The following is a 23167-nucleotide window of genomic DNA, read 5'->3' as shown; positions in this document are numbered from 1 at the left end:
CCGAGTGCCGTGCGAGGACGAAGCAGCAGCGCAAGCGGCGGCAGGCCGGCCGCGAGTCGACCGACCGCGAAAACATCGCATCTGCAGATTGCTGTCAAGGTATCGCGCGCCGCTGTGCAAACTACGCACTTGCTACCAGAGTATACAAGCCGCCCCCTCCCTCCCTCCCTCCCGCGCTGCCTTCCCGCTTTCCTCCCTTGCGCACGATTCGGTTCACCATCGCACGCTTTCACTCGCACATAAAGCTACATACGGTGTTATCTCCTCTGGACTTTATACGGAACATCGTGGCAACCACGACGGCAAAAATGCGCCTGGAGTGGAAATATATGGCACCCATACGCTTGCACGTGGCCCGCGTTCACGGAGTGAAACGTCACTGTATTTTATTTTAGGTCGCTTACTGAACGAACAGGTGCGTCTTATACACTGGTGCGACTTTTCTACGCTTTTTTTCCCCGAAGAACTGCCGTTTTGAGGGGGGTGCGTCTTATACAAAGGTGCGAGTTATAGTCCGGAAAATATGGTAATATTTGCTAAACTGAATTTTCTGTCATGTTGAAGTGCAGTGTAACTAGCTATTTTTTGTTATGAAGGGTTAACTGCAATTTATCGCGAGAACTGCAGCGTAATAAAACACACGGACGACACAAAGAATCGACCAGGACGAGCGCTCGTCCTGGTCGCTTTTTGTGTCGTCCTGTGTGTTTTATTGCGCTGCAGTTCTCGAAATGTACCAGCACGCCCAACTCGCCACGTTAATACAATTTATCAATCATAATTGAGACATTGTGTGTCATGGCAGCTGATACCATATTTGAATAGTGGCGGCACCAATTCTGTCCAAAGTTTATGCCATTTTCCTAACAATTTTCGTACTAAAAGTGACACTTCAGATGCCTTCAAAACACTCTTCTGTCACTTTAGTTTGACTTAACTGTCCGTTCAAATGCGATCACATTTATTGCAGTCTGATGCATGCTTGGCTGTGGTCATGTCGGTCAGTGTTCCCGACAAGCACAGTCTGACCAGCAGCACTCTGTCTTTGTCACTTCTATCTGTCCTGCATGTGATCCTTGCACTATACTAATCACGAACAAGCTGAACTTTAGGGCTTGTGATTCAAGGACAGGATATAACAGACTAGGAACACAGGCATGCAGATGCAACTAATGCAGATTACAGCAGCTTGTTGCAGAGGTGGTAGAAGCAATAATATGCTGGACGTTTAAAAGTCAACGTAGCACGCTAGCAAACATGAAAAAGGTCTTTATTGTTAATTGTGTGACATTGTTGAGAATATATGTTTTTCTGAGAGGTACCACACTACTCATGAACCAGCCTGACAGCTTCGATTGTTACTCTATAAGTCAGCTCCTTGTGCGCTTAAGGGAAGCTGGCTTGCTGCGCGCCACAATGGCTTGTTGGCTGAGGTGTTCTTGTGCGGAGCGTAAGGTCGTGGGTACGATTACTGGCCACAGCAGCTTCATGGTGATGACAGATGAGGGCAAAATGTGAAAATGCTTGTGTACTTAAATTTAGATACACATTAATGAACCCCAGGTGGCCAAAGTTAATCCATAGAATCCTCCACTACGGCCTCCCTCATAACCAACCGTGCAGTTTTGGGATGGTAAACCCCACAGTTTAGTTTGTCCTGCACTGCTTTAGTATCTGGCTCCTCCTTTCAGGCAAGTCACTTGACAAATTCTTCTGGTATATCTCAGCGTGGCCTTGTTCCATAACTCAATTTTCTCACCTTGTTGTACAGCACAAGATGTGGGAGCTAATTGGCACTTAATGCTTCTGGTATCTCACCCTCTTCATGCAGGGCCTCCCGGGATGGCGGGTTTCCCACTGTTCCCACCATTTCAGCAGCTGCAGCAGCACTTCATACAGCACCAGCAGCAGCATCAGCAGCAACAGCAGCAGCAGCCTCAGCAACAACAACAGCAACAACAAAGGGGCGCGCCACCTGCCGGTACGCCAGCTCCACGTTGTTGCAATTTGTTGGAGTGCAGCAGGAGCTAGTCAAGTGTGTAACTAGGCATCACTGCTAGGCATGTAATTGATGTCGAGCTCTCTGTTCAGCCAGGCCATCTAACACGAAAATACTTCGTTCTAAGCCTGTGACTCAAGCCTGAGGCAGAGAATGAGAAAATGCATGTTTGTGCAAAATAATGTGTAGGTGCAGTGACCATGCAGTTTTATCCCTCGGAATTGACTTGCTCAAACCTGCTACATAGGGCACTGTGCTCAGAAGCGCTCGGGACACTTGTGCCTTGTGAAACCTGCCGGCTGCTGCTCTGGCGAGTGGGCTTCACTCTTGTCGCTCGCATTGCTGTGCAGCAGGGGAGCCCAGTCCGTCTGCCAGTACTTCTGACCAGCAGCAGCAGCAGCCGAGTGCAGCCGAGGCTGGCGGAGCAGCAGGGGTGGCAGCTGGAACAGCTTTCTTCCTGCCTCCCTTTTTCCCATTGTGTACGTATTCAGCCCTCCCCCCTCCTTTTCTTGTTGCCTACAAGAGCGAGCAATTAGCCGGCCCAAGTGGAAGCTGTCACACTGGCTTACCTGCATTGCACGATTGCCTTGGAGTGGCAGCGCAACTACACCCCATTTCATACTTATCGGGCTACGCTGCGGAATCTATGCTAGTAGTGCACTCATATAAGACTCTGCTATGTTGCTAAATAACTACTTGATCTGTTAAAACTACAACTTGTGGACTTCAGTTTACGCCAGCATGAGTTTCATTTTGGGCATGTTTGTGTTTCTAGTATGCGAGATATATACTATGTTTTGGTTGTGAGCTCAAGGGAGTAAGCTGTGGCTGCTGCTTCCAGGAGGGAGCATGCCACTTCCGATGCTCTGAATGTAATAGTATGTAATATTTTGCAACATAAATGTAAGAGGCTTAACTCTTTCCCTACTGTGGTGACAGTAGACGTTTTTTGTAGGTTACGCCAGATATCTTTTTCCGAAGGAACTAGTGCACTCAATATGTTATGTAATATACTTAAACAAAAAGCAGAATGAATGCACTTTTCACACATAAGTTGTATTAACGAGGTGTGTGTCATAAATAAGATATAAATTGCCAGAATCAAGATTGTACGATAAAATTGGAACAATGTTTGTAACGACATGCCTGTATCTACTAAGAAAACATGTAAGAAATTATGAGCTACACAAAATGTATTGTCGTCTAATAGGCACTATCTCAAAAAAAAAAAAAAAAAATGTTTCCTTGAACGGGTATTCCACTACAAAAATTTCACTGCAAGCACTACAATTGGGCGTGCTGGGCTGCGATCACCGATGTTCCAGGCTGGTTCGTGTCATCGTCGCTCTCGGAGTCAAAATCCTACGAAAAGGTAGCATCCTCAGACTCTCTGCTTGATCCAGCAATAACATAAGCCGCAGACACACCGGAATCGCGAGATCTACGATCATTCAAAGCGCGCGTGCAGCTTGTGGAGGCAGGCCATATTTGCTTTTACTTTGATGATCGCGAAACTTTGGAGCGCATTCAAAACTCGGCACTTGGTGGGAAAAAAGCAAACTGCTTAGAAAACAAAAATATAGTTCCCCTCCTTCACGTTCGATAGTGCAGTGTGTCCATGAGTGGCACGGAAGGTCTTGAAAGCGGCATTTAAAACCATCGATACCGGGCTAACAATGCCAAGGGGCATGGTAGGGAAAGAGTTGATGTTACATAAATTGTGTGACCGTTACCTACATCCGTGTTCTATTCGTAACTTCTTTCCTATTATATTTAATGTGTATAAGTGGAGGACAATGCATTGACTGTAATAAACAGTCACTTTGACAGTGTACATTGCACCAAATTTGGGGCAATTGCACTTTGCAGAAAGCTAGGTTGACACTTTTCTCGGTGTCTACTGTGAGAGTATTGTGCGTTGGGTGCCGAGGAAAGGAAAACATGGTTGAGGGCCAGCACATTATTAGGTTCGGCGTGATGAGATTGTTAAACATTGGCAGTCGTAATAAGAGTGACTATCTGGGCTAGTTGATTCACGTGGTGGGAATTCACTCTCTTAGTGGAATGATCGAAGTCACGAATATGGACAGAAAGGACAGAACAAGTGCTAGTGCAGTCAAATCTTAATATAATGAATTTGAATGTAACGAATTAGCTGGCGTAACAAAGTAAATTTGGAATGTTTTTTTGCCGATATCAGTAGAGTGTGATGAATATAGTAGACTTCCATTGATTCAACTTTGGCCAATTCAATCCCAACCGAAGGCCTAGGCAGCACCCGTACTTATGGGCAAAATATTTTATTTCCACCAGTAACATTGGCCCTCGCTGATTAATTTGAACTTGACTGGTCAGTTAGAACTCGTCTGACCCAAATGGTGATCCTAATAGTGACCCCAATGGCTGCGTTGTCTTGGCAGCGCAAGAGGACTGCGAATGTGCCGAAGACACCTTACCTCTCGCCAGGAAAGCTTATTTTCCGCTTATCTTAGAAAGGTTTTCAGGTGAAAATGGCAGTCATGTATTTCTACATTAGCAATGTATTTGGACATTCTCTCTGCTTCTTTATTTAAATTTGACGTGCCAGATCATTTGGTAAATATTTGCAGGACCTGTCAAGGTCAAATCAATGGAAATTGACTGTACACGTTTATAACAATTGTTGGATACAATGAAAATATTTTGTGTCGGTTGCAACTTCTTCAATTGAGCTTTCACTGTAACTGTAGCTCTCTGGTAAAGGCCTTTGCAACACCCCGCTCTTACCACTTGCGTTTCTTTGCTAATGACATGTCCTCGTGCTTTTGTTGGGTGCAGTGCTGCCACCGCCACCTCCGGTTCCCCCCGAAGGTCTGGAGGCCCTGTCTGCCGAGGAACTGAGCTCCATGGAGGGGCAGGAGCGTGAGCAGATAGCGGCACGCATCCGCTGCCTGCGCAACATCCAGACGCTGCTCGATGCAGCCTGTGCTGCAGCTGCAGCAGTACAGTTCTGTCGTGGCCAGGTGAGAACCGTGCAGCTCCCGGCTTTGGCGTCACTCTAAACGTTTTACTCAGTCTCCCCAACACCGTGCAGTCTGTGGTGAATGCCATGGGTCGCATCAGCCAACCTAAAGAAAGGCCCCCTTCGCTTAAGGCCCCCTTCGCTTAAGGCCCCCTTCGCTTAAGGCCACCTGAACAGAAGCATCGTGGAAGTATTACAGTAGCACACAATAAGCGAGCTTCCTCCTCCTTCCTTCACTGAAATGTTACTGCTAGCTCTCGTCACTGATTGTGTGACATGAGCCCTGTAGCCTGTGCTGAACAGTACGTAATTGGTGAGACCGGGGAGTACCCGAGTACGCAAGGTATTTGAGAACGTGATAGCAGCGTTTACATGAATGCTACAGAAGCGTGTCGTATTAACTTTCAAGCGTATCGCATCTTATGTAAACAAGGTAATTGGGTCGGAAGGCGTATGCATAAAATGCACCAAGCAGGGGTAGTTTGAGATGGAGAATGTGCATTTCAGTGGCCCATCTATACAGACACATATTGTATCCGGAATTCTGGGAACGCATTCGCTGCAGCATGACATCCGGCGGACCAACCGGTGGTTGCCGCACTTCAGGACACCAAAACAAAAATTGCTGCTTACGGAGAAGGCCGCACGCGATTTCCTCTCACACGTGAGTACATTACGCGAGTACACTGCGCGTTGAAACAGCGTCTTCTTCATCAATAATAAGTGAGACTACCACAGATGAGTTGCTTGATTCGCCATGTTAGCACTGTCATGTCGACTTTGAGGAGATAGAATAGAAGCTGTAATGGCCGCGCTTGGCTACCACTGGGCTGGGCAGCATTTGCGGGCATGCTGTAAAATTTTATTGTCCTGATAGAATACAGTAAGTTTCCGCAAAATAAATGTCGCGTAAGTTTGTCTGCGTGCACAAATGAAGGAGAACCTGTTGACACCCGGCAGGTATCTTCAGTACATTGCACAACGCGACAGCAAAAGCATGCTTATTGGAAATGAGCTCTAAATTTCAAATATGACACCAGATTCCATTAGCTGGCTGGACAGGAAAATGGCCATTCATGTAAACGGTGACGGATGAGTAAATGCGATAATGTAAATTAATATGACACGCTCTCTACTGTATCCATGTAAACACTGCTAATGACAACTTCCGAAATAGCATCAATACTTCCGACAAAATTGAATAGATTTGTTCCAAATATTTTACTGTTTCTTTCACTGCTGTACTTCTTGTTTTTTAAGACTGCTAAATAAAACCATCTTCAGACAAAATTTAATACATTTCTTCCGAATATTTTACTTTTTCTTTCACTGCTGTGCTTCTTGTTTTTTAAGACTGCTAAATAAAACCATCTTTAGCATCAATTACTGATTGAGTTCAGTTCCAATAAGGCCTATATACTTGAATCAGATAGCGCATGTTGGTGTTGCGAGTTTTTATCATCATGTGGCTGTTTGTTAGTGTTTCTCTCAGTGATGCCACCATACACATTGGCGTACAGGTTTAGATATTCGAAACTAGTACGCCACAATGAGTGTAATGTGGCCACAGAATTTCGGAATCGGACATTTTTGGGTTGCACAGACGCTGAGGGAGCAAGCAAATTCACTACTTAAGAGTGGCACGTATTGACATCGTGTGCAGAAAGCTTGACAGTTGACTCTGCCGTCACAAGCTGTTCGGCAGTGGGAATAATTGGCTTTTCGAGGCTCTCACTCACCGTGGCCTCTACTTGCTGATAGCATCTGACCAGTGGTAGCGCTTATTTGTCTACATCAGAGACGATAATTGACCACAAACTCTCGTCTCACCTTGAAAACAAAGGATTTCGCAACATTGACGAAGTTGATGATCTCTCAAGTCGGCTGTGGTCGGCATGTAAGGGGACTAGAACGATGTGAGAGTGGAAGCTGATACCATAGAATAAGTGTTTTAGATAGGTGACAAAGGGATTGGTGTGGTCGAAGTTAAGCCCCTAGAGAGATAGAATGAGAATGTTAAATGTTTATGACGATCTCAAGCTGTATCCTCAAATAGCCTGTGTACCCGGTACATTAGAACGTACTTCTTATCAAAAGCATATGAGCACTGCTGTTTGTGCCAAAGTCTTGTAAATCTGTCCTTTAACTAGGCTGGAATATTTTAATCTGTGCCATGATTTTCTTTTTGTGAAAATGTTCTGGTATCTTTTCACTCATAAGCTGTCAATCCAGCACTTGGTTTTGATATTGGGTGCCAAAGTTGCAGTGCTCATGGGGTGAGGCCTTAAAATATCTGGTGTGAAGCATGGTCAATGCGTTAGCTTGTGTCACCGCTTCTGATCACAGGGAAACAACGGTCGGGCAGCAGTCAACGCAGCAGCAGCGGCCATCATCAAGCACAGCTGCTGGCGCGCCCTCTGCAGAGAGTGCATCTGCCTCGGAACCAACCCCTATAGATCTGTCTGCATCAGGTATTGCTTTTCTTTTTTAACAGCGAAGCTGTTTAAGCTATCCATAGAACCGTGCTCATCGACCGAAAAAACATGGCTGAGCGAGGAGTCACATGGGTTGCCTCTCTCCGTGCCGTGCACATGTTGCCTTGACATGGAACGTTCAGGAGAGGGAAGGAGAGCGTGCGCTGCAGCGCACGCTGTGCTCGGGAGAGAGAAAGAGAAAATGAGAGCGAGACAAAGAGAGGCACCAATGAGGCAATGCGCAGAGCTGCTGCCGACGCCATTCGCGTTTCCCCGTTTCCCTGCATTCGTGCCAAACGCGCGCATTGTCCGTGACTGCAGCAGGCGCCTCTGGCAGCGGCTCACATGGTTTAATGAAAGACAGCAAAACTAAATACTCCCCAGAAAACCAAACCGACAATAATGAACTTAAGGGGGACGCGGTTCTCAAAATAGCAAAAAATTGTAGAAAATGTCAATTTTCGGAAATCCCAATTTCAAAGTCTTCATAGTCCAAAGTATGCTCTGATAAAATATTATAGCTGAATTCCATCAACAAGTGCTAAAAAACAATAATTTAGAAGCGCGGGCAGACGAAAAGACGCCCAAATTCGGAAATTTTGGCCGACTTCAAGCCGCTGTAGCTCTGCGCGACAACCGATCAACGCCATCTTGATCTTGTTACAAAGCTGCTTCCCAGTGTTTGAATTTGGCGCGCTTCAAGCCAACCTACGCCTCGTGGAGCCGCTGCAGTCAGCGCCTTTTGAAAAGTGGTGAGGAGGACGCTCATTGGGGAGAGCGTGCGCGACATCACCGCGTGGTGAAGCACAGCCCTCCGATTGGTCATGACGTGCGCCTCCTCTCCCGGCCTCCACCACGCAGGCTGCGCAGCCAGGCCTCGCAGTTCAAAGCATCTGCTATTGCTCGCTCCGCCATCCTAGACACGCATTTCCCTTTGTTTTCGCGAGCTTTTTCTCGTCGCCGTGAGTTTACCCGCATTAGTTCTTGGTCGCTGTACCTGCGTTGCAGAATTTGTTTTGTTTCACATGCTTCAATGGCCCGCGATGCCCATTTGAAAGTAAGCACGCGGAAAGCGTGCAGCAAAAAGAGACGCGCTTGGAACAAGAACATCGCATCAGGGAAAATCGCAACTTCGGAAGCGCCGCCGGCTGTTTCTTCTGTGTTCAGTATGGCTGCGCCATGCTCAACAACGTCGACTTCGGTGCCATCGCAAGCTCGTTTGCTGCCGCTTGATGCTGCTGGAGCAAACTCTTGCATGGAGCACATTGACAATGACGTGCCCGAGGCAAGTTCGCGCGCAGAGCGCATGGACCCAGTGTTTTACACCGAGGAGTAGTGTGCAGAACGTGAAGAACGTGCAAAAAACGTGAAATCCTCCTTGGCAGAGATTTCGGCGACTTCGTGGATGTTCAACCTGCTCGATGTCAGCATGGCGAGTGACGACGACAAAGATCGCGGCACGGAGTTCGTCATCGTCGACATGAAGTGATGCAAAAATTTTTGGCTACTGATACGTGTACCAAGCGCGGGACAGTCAGTCTACAGTTCGCTAAGTACAACAAGAGCCAGTACGGCCTGGCAGTAAAGCTGGAGCTCATGTGCTCTGGTTGTGACTTCGTCGAGCGCCACTTTTCGTCACCACGAGTTGACGGCCCATCCGCGATCATGCTCTTTGAGATAAACGTAAGGGCCGTAAAAGGTATCCAGAACATTGGAAAGGGAGTGACTGCGCTTGCGGACTTCTGTGCCACCCTGAACCTCTCCCACCGCGGTCTTCATCATAAAACCTTCAGGGCGCATATGGACACCATGGTGGTAGCTTGCCAAGCAGCTGCTACAGCCACAGAAATGGCAAGTGTAGACGTGGTCAAGACCCTCTACAAGGACTTCCTGAGTCCGGTTGGGAATGTTGACATCATTTTTGACGGCACTGGTATTGTCGTGGCTGCCAGGGGGCACCTGACCCAAGTGATGATGGCTCTGGTGACTGGGCAGTCAACCACAAGTGCCTAAAAAATATAGACTGCAATGCCGGACAGATGAAGGTTGAGGCAGCCCTGATTCTGTTCAGGCACTCTTTAGAAAAGAATGGGCTGCGCTATACAACAATCCTTTCAGATGGCGGCAGCCGCACATTCTATGCTTTGAACGAAGAGGGTGTCTATGGATATATTGACATAGAGAAAAAAGACTGCCTCAACCATGTTCACAAGAAGATGGGGACTGCTCTTCGCGCCTTGCAGGAGAAAAAGAAAGCGCTAGGGAAGTCTCTTGGTGGGAAGGGAAGGCTCACCCAAGACAAGGTCAAGAATATCGCAGCATATTATGGATATGCTCTGAGGAGCCACAAACATGACGTCCCAGCCATGCGGAAGGCAGATGACATCCACAGATGATGCCCCAGACCACAGTCACTGTCCAGAAGGTTCCAGTTCATGGTGCTTTTATAACCATGCACTGGCCAGCCATGAAAAACCACCACCCCACAAAAGTCCACTGCCAGCCTCTGTTCGTACTGCTCTGGAGCCAGTCTTTGCAAGGCTGGTTGACCGTGCCCTCTTGCACCGTTGTGCTGATGGGATGACCCAAAATGCGATTGAGTGCCTGCACTCTGTTGTCTGGAGTCAAAGCTCCAAAAACACACACGAGTCTCTGCTTGCTCTGGAAAGGGATTTTGCAGAAGCAGTCTCACGTTTCATCCAGGGAATGGTAGAAACCAGCCGAGCGATTGCAGGGCAGCTTGGCTACAGCCCTGGGAGCTGCCTCATCCGAAGGAGCCTCGAAAAGGACAAGAGGAGGCTCTGCAAAGCCAACAAAAGGCACACAGGGAGCGAAAAGATCAAGAGGAGGATGGCCAAGAGACACAAGCCCAATGTGAGCCAGGACTACTGTCAAGGACTGCTGTAACGTGGCTAACACTGAAGCAGGGTGCGTACAGGTCCTTGAAATCCTTGAAAACCCTTGAAATTGAAAAGTGCGTTTTCAAGGCCCTTGAAAGTCCTGGAATTTTTTTTCCTTCCTTGAAAATCCTTGAATTTCGTGAGCAATGCACTCTGATATCGACTTTGCGACCTCCTTTCTGTGGTAGATCGGCGTCGATCTGACAAACTCCCCATTTCAGAAACAATACGTCAGCGCGAGCACACATGGTTCTGTTTTGCAGAACTGCAAGTAAAAAGGCTTCACCACGTCAAACCGCGAACGGAGCCGTGCCGCGCTTCGGTGCTGGCTCGGCTGGCAGTGCTTTCCTCCCCCTATCGTTCGTTTCACTCCTCGCCCGTCTTGTCCCACTTTCACTCTTGCGCTCGAGGTGAAGCTATAGTGGAGCAACTTTACGTAACACTGATGCCTTTGGGTGGAATATAAGTACAATAACATTACCTATGCTGACTGTTTTAGAAATGTTTGATGAACCTGCCCATCTAATACTGAGAAGCCTGAGCAGCTGTTGTGAGTGTTCGTTGTGTTAACTTTTAATATTGCGGACTGAAGAAATGATCAAGACGTGTTTTACAAAATTGTAGTATACATCTATTTGTTATAATATAATGGATGTCTAGCAAGACTACACTGAATGGTTTAGAAATGTACGGTAAACTTGCCCAGTTAATACTGGAGAAGTCAGAGTAGCTGTTGGGAGCGCTCATTGTTTTTCGTGAACTTTTTTTTTTGGTATAGTTGTGAACTTGCAAAGTATTCAAGGCTAGACATTATTAACATCGTTGGGATGTACATTTATTTCTTTTTTATTTTAGTGCAATAACCCTGTGCTGAATGTTTTGAACATTTTTGGTGAACTTTACCCAGCCTATACTGGAGAAATCTCAGTCGCTGTTGTAAGCATTCATTTTGTGTTGTGATCTTGAGAAGTTATCAAGGCTAGACATTTTTATTGTAATTGTGATATACATTTATTTAATGTAAGTGCAATAAACCGTCATTTTTGGAAATGTTAGAGTAAAGAAATCCTACTTTGGAGGCCGCTTTGAGTGCTTGAAAAACCTGTGACAGGTCCTGGAAAGTCCTGGAATATCCTTGAATTTTCGCCTTGGAAACCTGTATGAACCCTGTGAAGTGACACACTTCTTTTTTTTGTCACGTGCCTTTGCAGTACGCATGTTTTGGTCATGTCTGACTGAACCAATTTTAATATATCTGGTTTTATTTTGTTCAGCAAGACTCGAGCTTCATTCTAAAGCCTTTTCTTTTTTTAAGGCTCTATAGATAAACTTACAAATGTTCTCAAATCTTTGAACGCTATTTTCTCAGCATTGTTATTTTTGTGAAGTGCCTCTGCCTTATGGAAGTTTTGAGAAAGTTTCCATGAACAGATTTAAACAAACTTGGTATCATTATTTACAGTAACAACTGAACTACAGGCTAAAGCTTTTCTTTTTTTCATAACCTTGATGCAATTGTAATTATTTGATAAGTAAATTAATTACTCAAAGCTAATTCTTACCTTCCAAGATTGAAAATTATTTCTGATCAATGAAACAGCTGTATTGACATTTAATTTTAGCCTGTGGGGCGGACCCTTTAGAAGAACCACATAGTTCTGAAAAGTAACTTTTTGAATTTTAAGTTGCCATAATGAACCGTAAAAGAAATTACCTAATTACAATGTGGGATTTTGTCATAACTTTCTTTCAAAATGAGATATTTTAAATCTGTTTGTAGATTTGAGATATCCATTCAGTGATGCACACGCATGACAATTTTAATCAAGATAGATAATAAACTTTTTTTAAGACCCTCATCCTCCCTTAAGTACATGCCGCTCTACACGTACACACAGTACACGTACATGCCGCTCTAGATCGTACACGCAACTAGCAGCTAGTTATGCTGTTTTTATAACCAGTCTTATAGTCCTTAACACTCCCCACAGTCTTGAGAACTCTAGCCTCTTGGGCTGCGTTGCTGCATGAGTGGAATGTTCTCACGTTTTTGACGTCGACTCTTGTGGATTTCTTGTCCAAGTCGCATCACGTCCAGAGTCATTGCACCCAACGCTCCTGTCGAAATCATTGCCGGTGTATCAGTCTGCCTCGCTTGAACGTCGCCGAGGTCGATGGCCACGCCTCGGAATGCCAGCGTCACAGCTTCCGGAACCGAACACCCATTGTTCCCGTCGCCATTACGGTGCTGGAGAGCCAACCTTTCTTGACCGAAGCCACGCAGACAATGACAGCTCATTGCTGTTTTTCTCTCGGTCACGGCTCGGGTCACGCGCATTGAGCGCTCGTGCTGTTTGGGACACTGCATGCTCTTCATCGTTGTTCTTCTTCTGCGTGTTGTCCCTTTACTCATGACATAGGCCCCCTCTTGAAGAGTTTTTATTGAAAAAAACTGCTTTCTGTTGGCCTTCTCTGTTACGAGCTGGACTCTTCTGCGGTGACTTGCGTACCTATTGTGTACTGATGGCTCACTACTCAGTACCACACTGTCGTGCACATTTCACATTTCAGCACATAAGACACTGCACTCAACTGTTTGCAACGTGTGGAGTTCATTGCCGAGAGCACTATATGTGTGTTCACAAAAGGACTACACACTGTTCAAAGCACTAAATCACTACCGGCCCTTTCATGGTGCTTACAACATCTGCTCATAAAACTACCGTATTTACTCTATTGTAATGCACGGGTTTTCCAGATTTTTGCTACCTGAAGTCAATCCTTGCGTTACAATCGAATACCGAAATTGCAGTCTGAAAAGTGCAATGATGCACCCAATTTTAATCAACAAGTGAAATGTGCGAGTGAAAGCGTGCGAGGAACGTGCACTTTCACGGGGAGCGAACGCATGGCAGAGAGCAAATGCGACGGCCCAGGAGGTCCAGGAGGCCAAGGAAACCCAGGAGGCCCAGGAGGCCAAGGAGGCCAAGGAAACCCAGGAGGCCCAGGAGGCCAAGAAAACCTAGGTGGCCCATGAAGCCCAGAAGTTGCCGGGGGCCCAGAAGTTGCCGGGGGCCCAGAAGTTGCCGGGGGCCCAGGAGGCGTCGGGGGCCCAGGAGGCGTCGGGGGCCCAGGAGGCGCCGGAGGCCCCGGATTCCCCCCCGGACGGCCAGGGCGTTCAGGACGCCAGGAGGCCCCGGGAGGGGAGGCAACGTTTAGCTGCGACACGAAATGCGTATCTTGCGACTGAGTGCAAGGGGAACTGGCGACTCAATCTCCCACGCGAAAGGAGGAAAGCAGGAAGGCAGCGCTGGAGGGTGGGGGTGCGGCTTCTACTCTGCCGCAACTGCGTACTTGTAGTTTGCTCGGCTGCGGGCAGTTGCGCCCACTTTATCTTGAAAGTGATCTCCACACGGCTCTTAACTTTGTATGCGCTGTGCTTTCGTCGCTCGGTTTCTGTTGAAGCATTAGACCGCATGAACCTTCGCTTGCTGCTGATGCCACGCTTGCTCACGCCAGTGTTCGTACAGTGGTCTGCAGTTATTGAGTGTGATCTATTCATGTTCACTTGTGCACGCTGACACCATGCTTGTTAATTCAGTTAGTAAGCGAATGTGTCCAAGTTTATGCAGCCGATAAAAGTACTATCCTTACTCCATATAGCTCTCTACTAATTTGCGATTGCAGTTTATGCTTCGCCTTTCTGGCGAAACCACCACTTTTTCATGTGTCCGGTGGTGTTGCGTTACTTTAGCGGTTCATTTTTTTTTTACTGGGTGCAACAAAAAGTTACCCTTCGCTTTACTTTCGCGGTTTTCTTCTTTTCGTGATGAACGCAATGAAAAGTCACCCCTTGCGTTACAAGCGAGTAAATACGGTATGTACCTCCCTGTACATACTGTATGAAAATATTGTTTCATACGGTATGTATGACCCCGGACCCCGGTGAAAATATTGTTTTGGTTAGTGCTGCTATCATCTGCCTTGTATTTCTGTGTCCGTTACCATGACCCTTCTCCATTAGGACTCTTCTATGTTGTATCAGCAGCATCAACACCGTACTGTATAGTATGGTGTGAATATATAGATCTTAGCCTCCGGGAGGTATCTCACCGAGCTGTTTCACCTGCCCCGACATGCTTTTTGGAGGTACCAAACTTCTCCTTGCTTGTACAGTGTCCGCACCCATGTCGCTTAATACAGTAGCCTTCTTTCCTTCTTCTTTACCTTCTACCACTGGCATATCTCACTCTTTACTCACAACAATGACTGCACTTGCGACCTCTAATGTTTCCTTTTCTTCAGACCTGCGAGCTTCCCGGGTGTCACTAGGGACTATAACTGTTGACACTGCTCGTGGTCTGCGTCTGTATTCCTCAGTTTTGTGTCTGCTCTTGTTACACCATTCAAAATATTTCTGCTCACGTTGGTCATCACGTCACACACTACAATGAATATTGCCTGATGACCGGGACGGTCACAGAGGAAACATCTCTGCTGTGCCCTGCGCCCATCCATTTGGGGTTTCTCTCTCAGCTCGTCTTCCTCTGAAGTGGCAGCATCTTTAACACCCTTTCCTAAATTTCTCAATACCTGCACCTCTACAAGCTGGTCTGTTTGCTCTGCCATCTCCTCCACAGTCAGTAGTTTTCTCTCTTTCAGAAATATGGCCGAACCATTGCTACATCTGGCTAGGAACTGCTCACGCACAGCTTTGTCGTGAACTCCTTCATATGGATTTTTCCGTTTTGGACAGCTCAATCCACCTCCCGAAATAGTTTGTCAGACGGCATGCGAACTGCTTTCCCATTTCTTAATCTTCTGGCTTGCACAGTCTGAACTTTCCCGAAAACCTTCAGCAGTCAACCTGAACCTCTGCAATAAAGTTTTTTTTTTACTTTCTCATAGTCTAACGATTCTTCTGCTGGCATCCAGCCAAACACACTCAGAGCCTCCCCTACTAAACACAGGCTCAGGGCACTGGCCCACTTGCTCTTCTCCCAGCCTTGCGTGACTATGATCCTCTCAAACTGATGCAAATGCACATCCAGGTCATCCCTTCGCTCATCGAAAGGTGCCATTAGTTTCCTGGGGCAAATTTGCCTCGGTCTGGGAGAAGGCGAGTTGGATGACGCCGACCTTGATGTACGAGTGGCTTCACTGGAAACCGCATTCATTTCCGCTAGCTTACTCATTGCCAAGATTTCTTTTTCTCTTTCGTGCTCTTCACGCGCTCGTTCGTGCTGCTTTTCTTTCTCTCTCTGAGCATGCTCGAAAAACGTCATCACTTCCTCCTTTGACATGTGTCAATCTTTAGCTATCGCCGCCAAACATTCCCACTCCATCTCTAGACCACCAAGATCAGTGACAGGGCTGGAATAGAATCCTGGCAGGCTCACCAATGTTGTCACTGATGTCGGGGGCGCGGGTGTTCAAGAGATGGACTTAGAGACGTATGATGGCACAGCACACATTTCACCACATGCACTGTTCACGCTGTTTACGAGTTCATTGTCCCATACACTTTATGTGTATAAACTTGCTCAGTTCACGTTACTTTGCTCCAGAACATCCTTAACTTCAAAACCGGCACCTTATCTCTTTCTTTCTATCCACATTTCTGAAAACTGAAATCTTCTGCATGCCATTTCTAAATGATATTCCTTTTGTATTCTACCAGTTGCACCTGATCCCTTTTTTCTGCCTTTTCCGAAACTCGTACGATTACCTACTTTCATTCTGCTTCCCTCTTTCTCCTGTGCCTACAGATGGCACGTACAGCTTGGAATGGCTCTTGTTGAATTCTGGCTTCCTCATCTTTCTCACTGGTGCTCACATCTTCTCATGCACCTGCGTTTTATTACGCAGTTTTCTTTTCCATCTCCTTTGAATCTTCTTCCTCCCATTACGTGTTGCATGTCTAGGGCGATTCGATAATCTACCGTCTTTTTCATTGCTCTCGGAAGTTGACTGACTCATCACTTCTGATGCCTGGTGATCCCTGAAACAGACTTCATTTACCAACGCCAGGTTGTTGCGAGGTGAAGCTACTTTTTTCTCTACTACAGGGGTGCAACAGCTGCGCCAACTGCGCCATTTCGATACAATTTCGTATTTTTACGCCACGCTGTGCCAAAATGCCCGACCAGTCGCGAAATTTCTCGGTTATGCTAGTTTTAGCGGAAAACAAAGGCCGCATTGGCAACCTGCAGCTTGGACATCGCCATCCAATCCAGTCCGATCCAGTAGCGCAGACAAGATCCAAACACGTGCCGAGACGAGACGTTGGTGTGTTTGGTTGTGGGCGCCGAAAAATATTTTTGGTGCTGGTTGCAGTGCGGTGGGTTGTATATTCAGTAAAATCTCGCGGAGACACGGAGTGCGCGTTGCTTGCAGTAACGAAAGCAGTTTGCCATTGCCGCGTTGACTCAACAAGATCTTCGCCATATCCGTGCACGGGGTCACGATAGTTCTCCTGTAACATCCGCACACCCCCGAGATCCCCGACACCTGCCTCGTGGTTATGTTTTCCTGGCTGTTACATTATTTTTTTCTGCAGTCCTTGGAAAAAACATATCGACGAGGTTATATTGTATGCACAGTAAAGCATACACATAAGCAATTTTGCATCATTATTAAGTTGACATATTCAGTGAATTAGATATCATGATAAGGAGACGATTGGTGGAGCTAGTTTCTACGGGTTCATGTTGAGACTTCAGCACAGCTAACATACAAAGTTGTCACCATGTTCCTTTCTTTGTCTTCAACTGTTAACTGAACTGAATTTTTAGCAATTGGAGAACATTTACTGAATTTCATACATCTTTTTTCAAAAAGAAATTGGGAGCTAGAGGGTTGACTTTCTTTTTTATGTATTGCTGCAGGCTCCAAGGAGAGTGCAGCAGCTGCAGCAGCGGGGCTGAGGCAATCTGACGATGACCCCAATGCGGAGGTGCGCCGGCGACGGCTCCAGCGGTTCTCCCAGGGCGCCATGCCCAACGGAGTTTCTAGTCCAGACGCAGCGACCGAGTCGAATGGCACCAACGACGACAGCAGGCATCCTCACTAGAGGCTTGCCGGCACCATTAAACACTTAGGACAGCAAGAGAAGCGACACATGGCAGCGGCAGCTGCCAACCTCTTCTTTCTCGCCGACCCCAGTCGCGGTCATTTTTTTTATTAGCCTCTTTCCACTCCCAGTTGTCTCGACCCTGTCCACACCAGGACAACTGGAAAGACACCTCCACGCCAATACGACACAAATTTCGTTGTGGTATCGTCTTCGCTGCTTTCAGTGCTCTTCTCTCCTCGGCCCCGACCACGAGTCCCTGCCCCAAATTGGAAGACCATGTCCCGCTTTTCTTTAGTGATGCCGTTAGCAGAGGGGAGAGTGTTCACAGATGTGCCTCGCCTGTATATGTTTGCCGTTTTTTGGGGCGATTGTGAAATGAAGGATTGTCCCAGCCCTTGTTTTGTTACTCGTTTGCTCTTAATCTCTCGTCTTTCTCCTCCTTAAGTGACTCTTGCGCCAGCGGTGGTTATTGATTTGCTTGGACTGCCACGGGCACCTTCCCTCACCTCGACTCTTCCCTCCCTCTGCCCGACTGCAACGGCGCCGAGCAAGAGTGCTGGCAGCGGTGGTGTTCTTATTTATTGTACAGATTGTGTATAAAAAGCTTGACCAAGTAAAAAGGAATTCAGCCCAGGACTGTTAGACATTCCTTTTAAATGAAGAAGCCAGGCAATAAATGCACTCCTTTGACGCAGCGATTTTCAGACATGTCTCTGTTGCCAGAGTGAGGCCCTCCTGGATATAATACAAGGTTTATGCCAGCATGCATGGCCTATGAAAAGCAGGCTTTTCACTGCAGTGTTTCACTAAGGTGTGAAACTTGCAGTCATACTCTGGGGTGGGGGAACGCAGCTGTGCAACTGAGACTTCCTGTAGCAAGTTGAGATGCACAAGCAAGGCATAGCTACTAAACGCCTGCGACACCTCTGTGTTGGCTTCAGCGCGGTTTGTAGTGCCATCTGGCACATGTTTGAACGACTGCTGTTGCCTCCGAGAGTTTAGTTCACCACTTTGCATCTTATTTCCTTGCATGATTAGACATATGACGCACAAAAGGCTTCAGGCAAGGTGACATGACCAAGTGCAGAGCACAACGCAAGTGCAGTGCATCTTTGGATAGGTGAACACTAGGGTCGCATGAAAAAAAGTTCACATGGCAGTATTCCAACTTACAACTGTTATTTATTGGAGAGTTTCACTATTTTGAGCATTAACATGCATGTGCTGGCAGCAGGAAAATTTCAGTAGATAGAAGTAAATTGTAAAAAAAATCTGCAGTTTCACCTGAAGGGCGAAGCATTGACAGCGAATTCGTAAGGTTGCAATTGAACGCCTTGGAATATGTTACAGTCGAATCTCGATAATTCGAACTCGAAGGGGCCCGAAAATTTGTTCGAATTAAAAGAAGTTCGAATTAACGGAAGGACGTATTTTTGAAGTATTCGAGCACCATAGCGAGATGAACGAATGGTGCGAGTCGTGAAATTTAGAGGCGCGCAAGCGCATAGCGAGTTGCGCCCACGCCGGCCAACGCTCGGTTCCCGATAACGGCAGAAAACGAAACTTCAGTGAGCGGACAGCGCCGACATGGCGATGGGCGCGCGCGCGCGGAGAGCGTGGAAGGTGAGGGAGGAGTGCGGCAGCAACTCCGCCGCTTCGGTGGCAGTGGCTTCGGTGGCTCCCCTCGCCCTCTTTCTCAACTTCCTCGCAGCTCCCTCACCTTCGACTGTCTCCGTGCGCGCCCGCTGGCACCGCCGGTACAGCCGGTTCGGCGCAGATTAGCCTCCTTGAAGTTTCGTTTTCTGCCGTTATCGGGAAGCGAGCGTTTGCCGGCGTGGGTGCCTAAAGCCCCTTGATGGTGCCGGCGCGATAACATCTCCGGCGCTCTCCGAACGCGCGAGCAACACCGCGAGCGCTCGTTGTTTCATGCGAGAGACAAATAATTTCTTTCTCTATGCGACGATCGTCGATTGAAAACCCGGCACGGACCGGCAGTGGTTCGGTTGTGATGGCTCCGTGACGTCACCCTCGTCGCTCTTGATTGGTTCTTCATCACGCGGCACTTGCCGCAGAAATGGTTCTCAAACCCAATTCGCGCGGCACGCCGCAAAACCCCCGATTACTGCCGCTTTTGCCGCCCGTGGCATGACGCGTTGCCGCGCGTTTTTGCCGCTAGCGTGGCCGTACCCTTAGGCCTCTCCCTGAAGTTTCGTTTTCTGCTGTTATCGGGAAGCGAGCATTTGCTGGCGTGGGCAGTTCGTTGGCCGGACTGGGCCTCCGCCGCTGCATGAAGGGGTCTCTCCCAAGCTTTTGCTCTATGGCGGTGTCTGAGCAGGCGCCGCCGCGTTATTCGGCGCGCTGCTGAGAGCATTGTCGGTCCGCGGTATGTTCGAATTAACCGTCGCAAATGCTTTCGCGTTCGAATTACCGAGCGTTTTCGCCCATTGAAATACACATAACTTTGACGGGACCAGAGCGTCAGTTCGAATTAAGCGTGTTCGAATTAACGAGATTCGACTGTATTAAAATGCGCTGTAAATGCGTTACGAAGATGAGCCTACTACTAAAGTGGAACCTCGTTGGTAAGATACTGCAAAATACGTCCTTCGGGATAATACGTCCCCCCCGATAATACGATTTGGTTGGATGATGCGATTTTCGGATGATACGCTTTATTTACCGGTTTCCGTGAAGATCGTATCAACGAGATTCCACTACTATATACTACTACCACAACCTCTTCCACCTCCGCTTCCTACGACTAAATCAAACATAAAAGTGACCACAGAAATGCAGAAATTCACTTCGCAACAATTTTAGTACAGAACAATACGAAATACCTTTCGTTATTTCGTAAACGCTGACCGTGAGGGGAAACGGTCGAATTCCAGCATCCTTTGTAGGCTAACTCAAACGTGTACCCAGGTGCATTGTTGTACGAAGCCCGAGCTGCAATCGATCACGCTGCAAACAATGTTGCCTATATTAGGACCACTCGCGAACTTCAGAGCGGTCGGCTAGAAGCACGTAATGTGTTCTCATAAAGAGGTTTGGGAACGTTTCCGAAAGCACGGTGAAGGAGCGTTTCAGCGATGTTGCACGCACTGGCCATCACGATCGTCGTCGTTGCAGCTGTGCTTGACAGTGCGAATTCAGGCGAAAAGAAGCAAACAAGCTGAGTTCATATCTGCCACATTTCGTGCGATTGGCTATGGGCAAAGTCCGTCGTCGTCGTTTAAATATGCTGCTTAATTTTGTCGTATTCTATTCCGGAACGGGCTTTTCTTTTTCGGTCACTTCGTTTATACGCGATATCGTACTGTCTCTTTTCCGGTGAAAATAATTAACAGTATGCCTGCTCTTTTGTTCATTTTTAAGTTTTATGGAATTTTAAAAAATCGCCTGGTGGCAGGTAGCATAATTCTTGTCGTTGGGCAGGGTTATTCGAAGAGGCGGACATTAGTAGCCCGAGAAATCGAAACATATTCAAATAATTACCAAAAATTGTCTAATGAACTTCTAAGTTAATTATTTTAGGACACACATTGCAATTTACTTATTGTAGCCGGTGACCTTGCAAGACGCCTCCACTGGAAATGAATCTCCAGGATGACACCAGTTTCGAGATAGTTCCCAAAGTGTGGGACGAAATCCATGGGCGTTCCAGTTACCTTTGTGCTTCAATGTATAAAACAGTATTTTGATAAAAAAGTAAGTGGAACAACAGCGCATTTTTACGGCGAGTTTGATGGCGCATATCTCCAAACTGGTGTCATTCTGAAAATTCATTCCAAGTAGATACGCCTGACAAGCTCGCCGGCTACAATTCGTAAATTGCAAATGTGTCGTAAAGTAATTAACTAAGAAGTTAATTAGGGAATTTTTGGTTCGTTAGTTGAATATGTGTTTCCATTTCTCGTGCGCTACTAATGTACGCCTCTTCGAATAACCCAGCTGAGCGATAACAATTATGCTACGTACCTGCCACAGGCGATTTCTAAAAATTCCGTAAAACTTAAAAATGAACACCCTGCATATACGGCATTGTATGTTAGCAGGACATGGTACCCGTGTGATTATTTCTTTTTTTTTTTCTTGTTAGTAAGTGCCTGTATTTGCGAGAAATGCACCGACAGTGTCAGTGATCATATATGCTCCCATGCGAGTGCTAACGGCGCAAGACCCGACCTTTGTGCCCGGTGGAGCAACCATGAGGGTCGTTCAAACATCGAAGTCCGGACTTCGTAACTTCGAGGCAGCCGGTAGAGACGCAGGAGCGCCTGTGTACGAGTGTTCACCTGGGCCGGTATTTTGTAGCGATGACGTTAAAGTAATAATGCCTTTTCGCGCTTATCGCGCTTTGTCAGTGTTCAGAGCGACGGTCCGCTCGCGTTATCAACGGGATCAGCCGGCCGTGAGCGGTGGATGATAAGACTATTCTAAAATAAGTCATAAGGCATCGCTACGAAATCGCGGCCCTGTTATTTGTACTTGTTTGGACGCCTGTATACCGTGCAGGGATGATTGCTCATCAGCCTCGAGCCAAACTAGTGTGTTGCAGACTGTGCTACCACAGACAGTCAGATGAAAAAAAAAATTATCACCGACGATTAGCATACTCCCTAATACGAAATTTGAGCGCAGCTCTATACGCGTTTTCATTTCGCAATATATTAGTTGGCGCAGACAATCTGTCTCGTGCGGCTTGTTGTAAACGGAGCGAGGTGTGGCGCGACTGCCTCGTAATCTGGAGATCGTGAGAGCCAGATGCGTGGGGCCAGCGCGTAGGTCATGCTAAAGTTCCTAGAATTTCTGCTCTAAAAGAAAGCGATATATATATATATATATATATATATATATATATGGACTTTAGGTGACGCGTGGGCGCGATTAACAGCAGCTGTCGCCGAGACCTCCCAGACGACGCGCGCTACTCTAGCGCCATCTCCGTCGCCGCCGCACTGCGCTCTTTTTTTCACGCTTTCGCCGTACCCTGCTCCACTTTCCGCCTCATGGTTCCGCTGCACCCTCCTCTCCACTTTCCTCCTCGCGCCTCTTCCCTCTCGCCGCTTTTTTTTTCATCTACGGCTGCGCTCCGCGTTCTCTCATCGTTCGCTCGGTTACGAGGTACGACGCCGCCGCCCGCCGCACGAACGGACGCCTAAGAGCTACGCTCTAAAGATATGTTAGGTCTGAATGAGAATATCTTACTGTCCCTATTTACCACCGGCTTTTCTGACCAATTCCTCAGTGGCTAAGCGCCATTGTTTCAGGATAAAGCGAGCAAGCAAGAATGCGCTACAAAGAGAAAGTATCTTTACTGTTTTAGTGCACGAAAGACGCAAACGGAGAGAGAAGAAAGGACAAGTCTTCTCTTCGTTTGCGTCTTTCGTTGCGCTGCTGAGCACGAGATCGCGGGATCGAATCCCGGCTGCGGCGGCCGCATTTCGATAGAGGCGAAATGTTAAAAAAAAAAAAAAAACTACGCCAGTGTGCTTGCGTTGCAGTGCACGTTAAAGAACCCCAGGTGGCCAAAATTAATCCGGAGCCCTCCACTACGGCATGCCTCATAATGAGAACTGGTTTTCGCACGTAAAACCCCAGTAAGAAGAAGAACGTTTGGGTCTTTCGTGCGCTGAAACAGTAGTCAAGATGCAAGTAAACGAACTAGCCCAACTGTCCATTCTGCTAAAGAGAAAGTAGTTAAAGGGACATTTT

At 47.2% G+C, this 23167-nt stretch overlaps 2 protein-coding genes across 2 annotated transcripts in view; both read left to right on the top strand.

Annotated features, from left to right (window-relative positions):
- LOC119457765 (E3 ubiquitin-protein ligase synoviolin B-like) overlaps positions 1-18145 on the top strand; it is a 30281-nt gene extending 12136 nt beyond the window's left edge. The window contains 6 exon segments of the mRNA XM_037719460.2: positions 1832-1981; positions 2350-2478; positions 4817-4962; positions 4964-5001; positions 7347-7471; positions 17262-18145. Of these exon segments, the coding sequence (XP_037575388.2) occupies positions 1832-1981; positions 2350-2478; positions 4817-4962; positions 4964-5001; positions 7347-7471; positions 17262-17446 (773 nt within the window). The 3' untranslated portion in view covers positions 17447-18145.
- A 2022-nt stretch (positions 18146-20167) lies between these two features.
- Positions 20168-23167, top strand: part of LOC119457764 (peptidoglycan recognition protein 4-like) — a 21719-nt gene continuing 18719 nt past the window's right edge. Inside the window, 1 exon segment of the mRNA XM_037719459.2 lies at positions 20168-20623. Within this exon segment, the coding sequence (XP_037575387.2) occupies positions 20542-20623 (82 nt within the window). The 5' untranslated portion in view covers positions 20168-20541.

The sequence above is a fragment of the Dermacentor silvarum genome, chromosome 7 (genome assembly GCF_013339745.2).
Source record: "Dermacentor silvarum isolate Dsil-2018 chromosome 7, BIME_Dsil_1.4, whole genome shotgun sequence".
Classification (NCBI taxonomy): domain Eukaryota; kingdom Metazoa; phylum Arthropoda; class Arachnida; order Ixodida; family Ixodidae; genus Dermacentor; species Dermacentor silvarum.
Note: the sequence above shows the minus strand (reverse complement) of the source record. Positions and strands in the feature narration are given on the sequence as shown.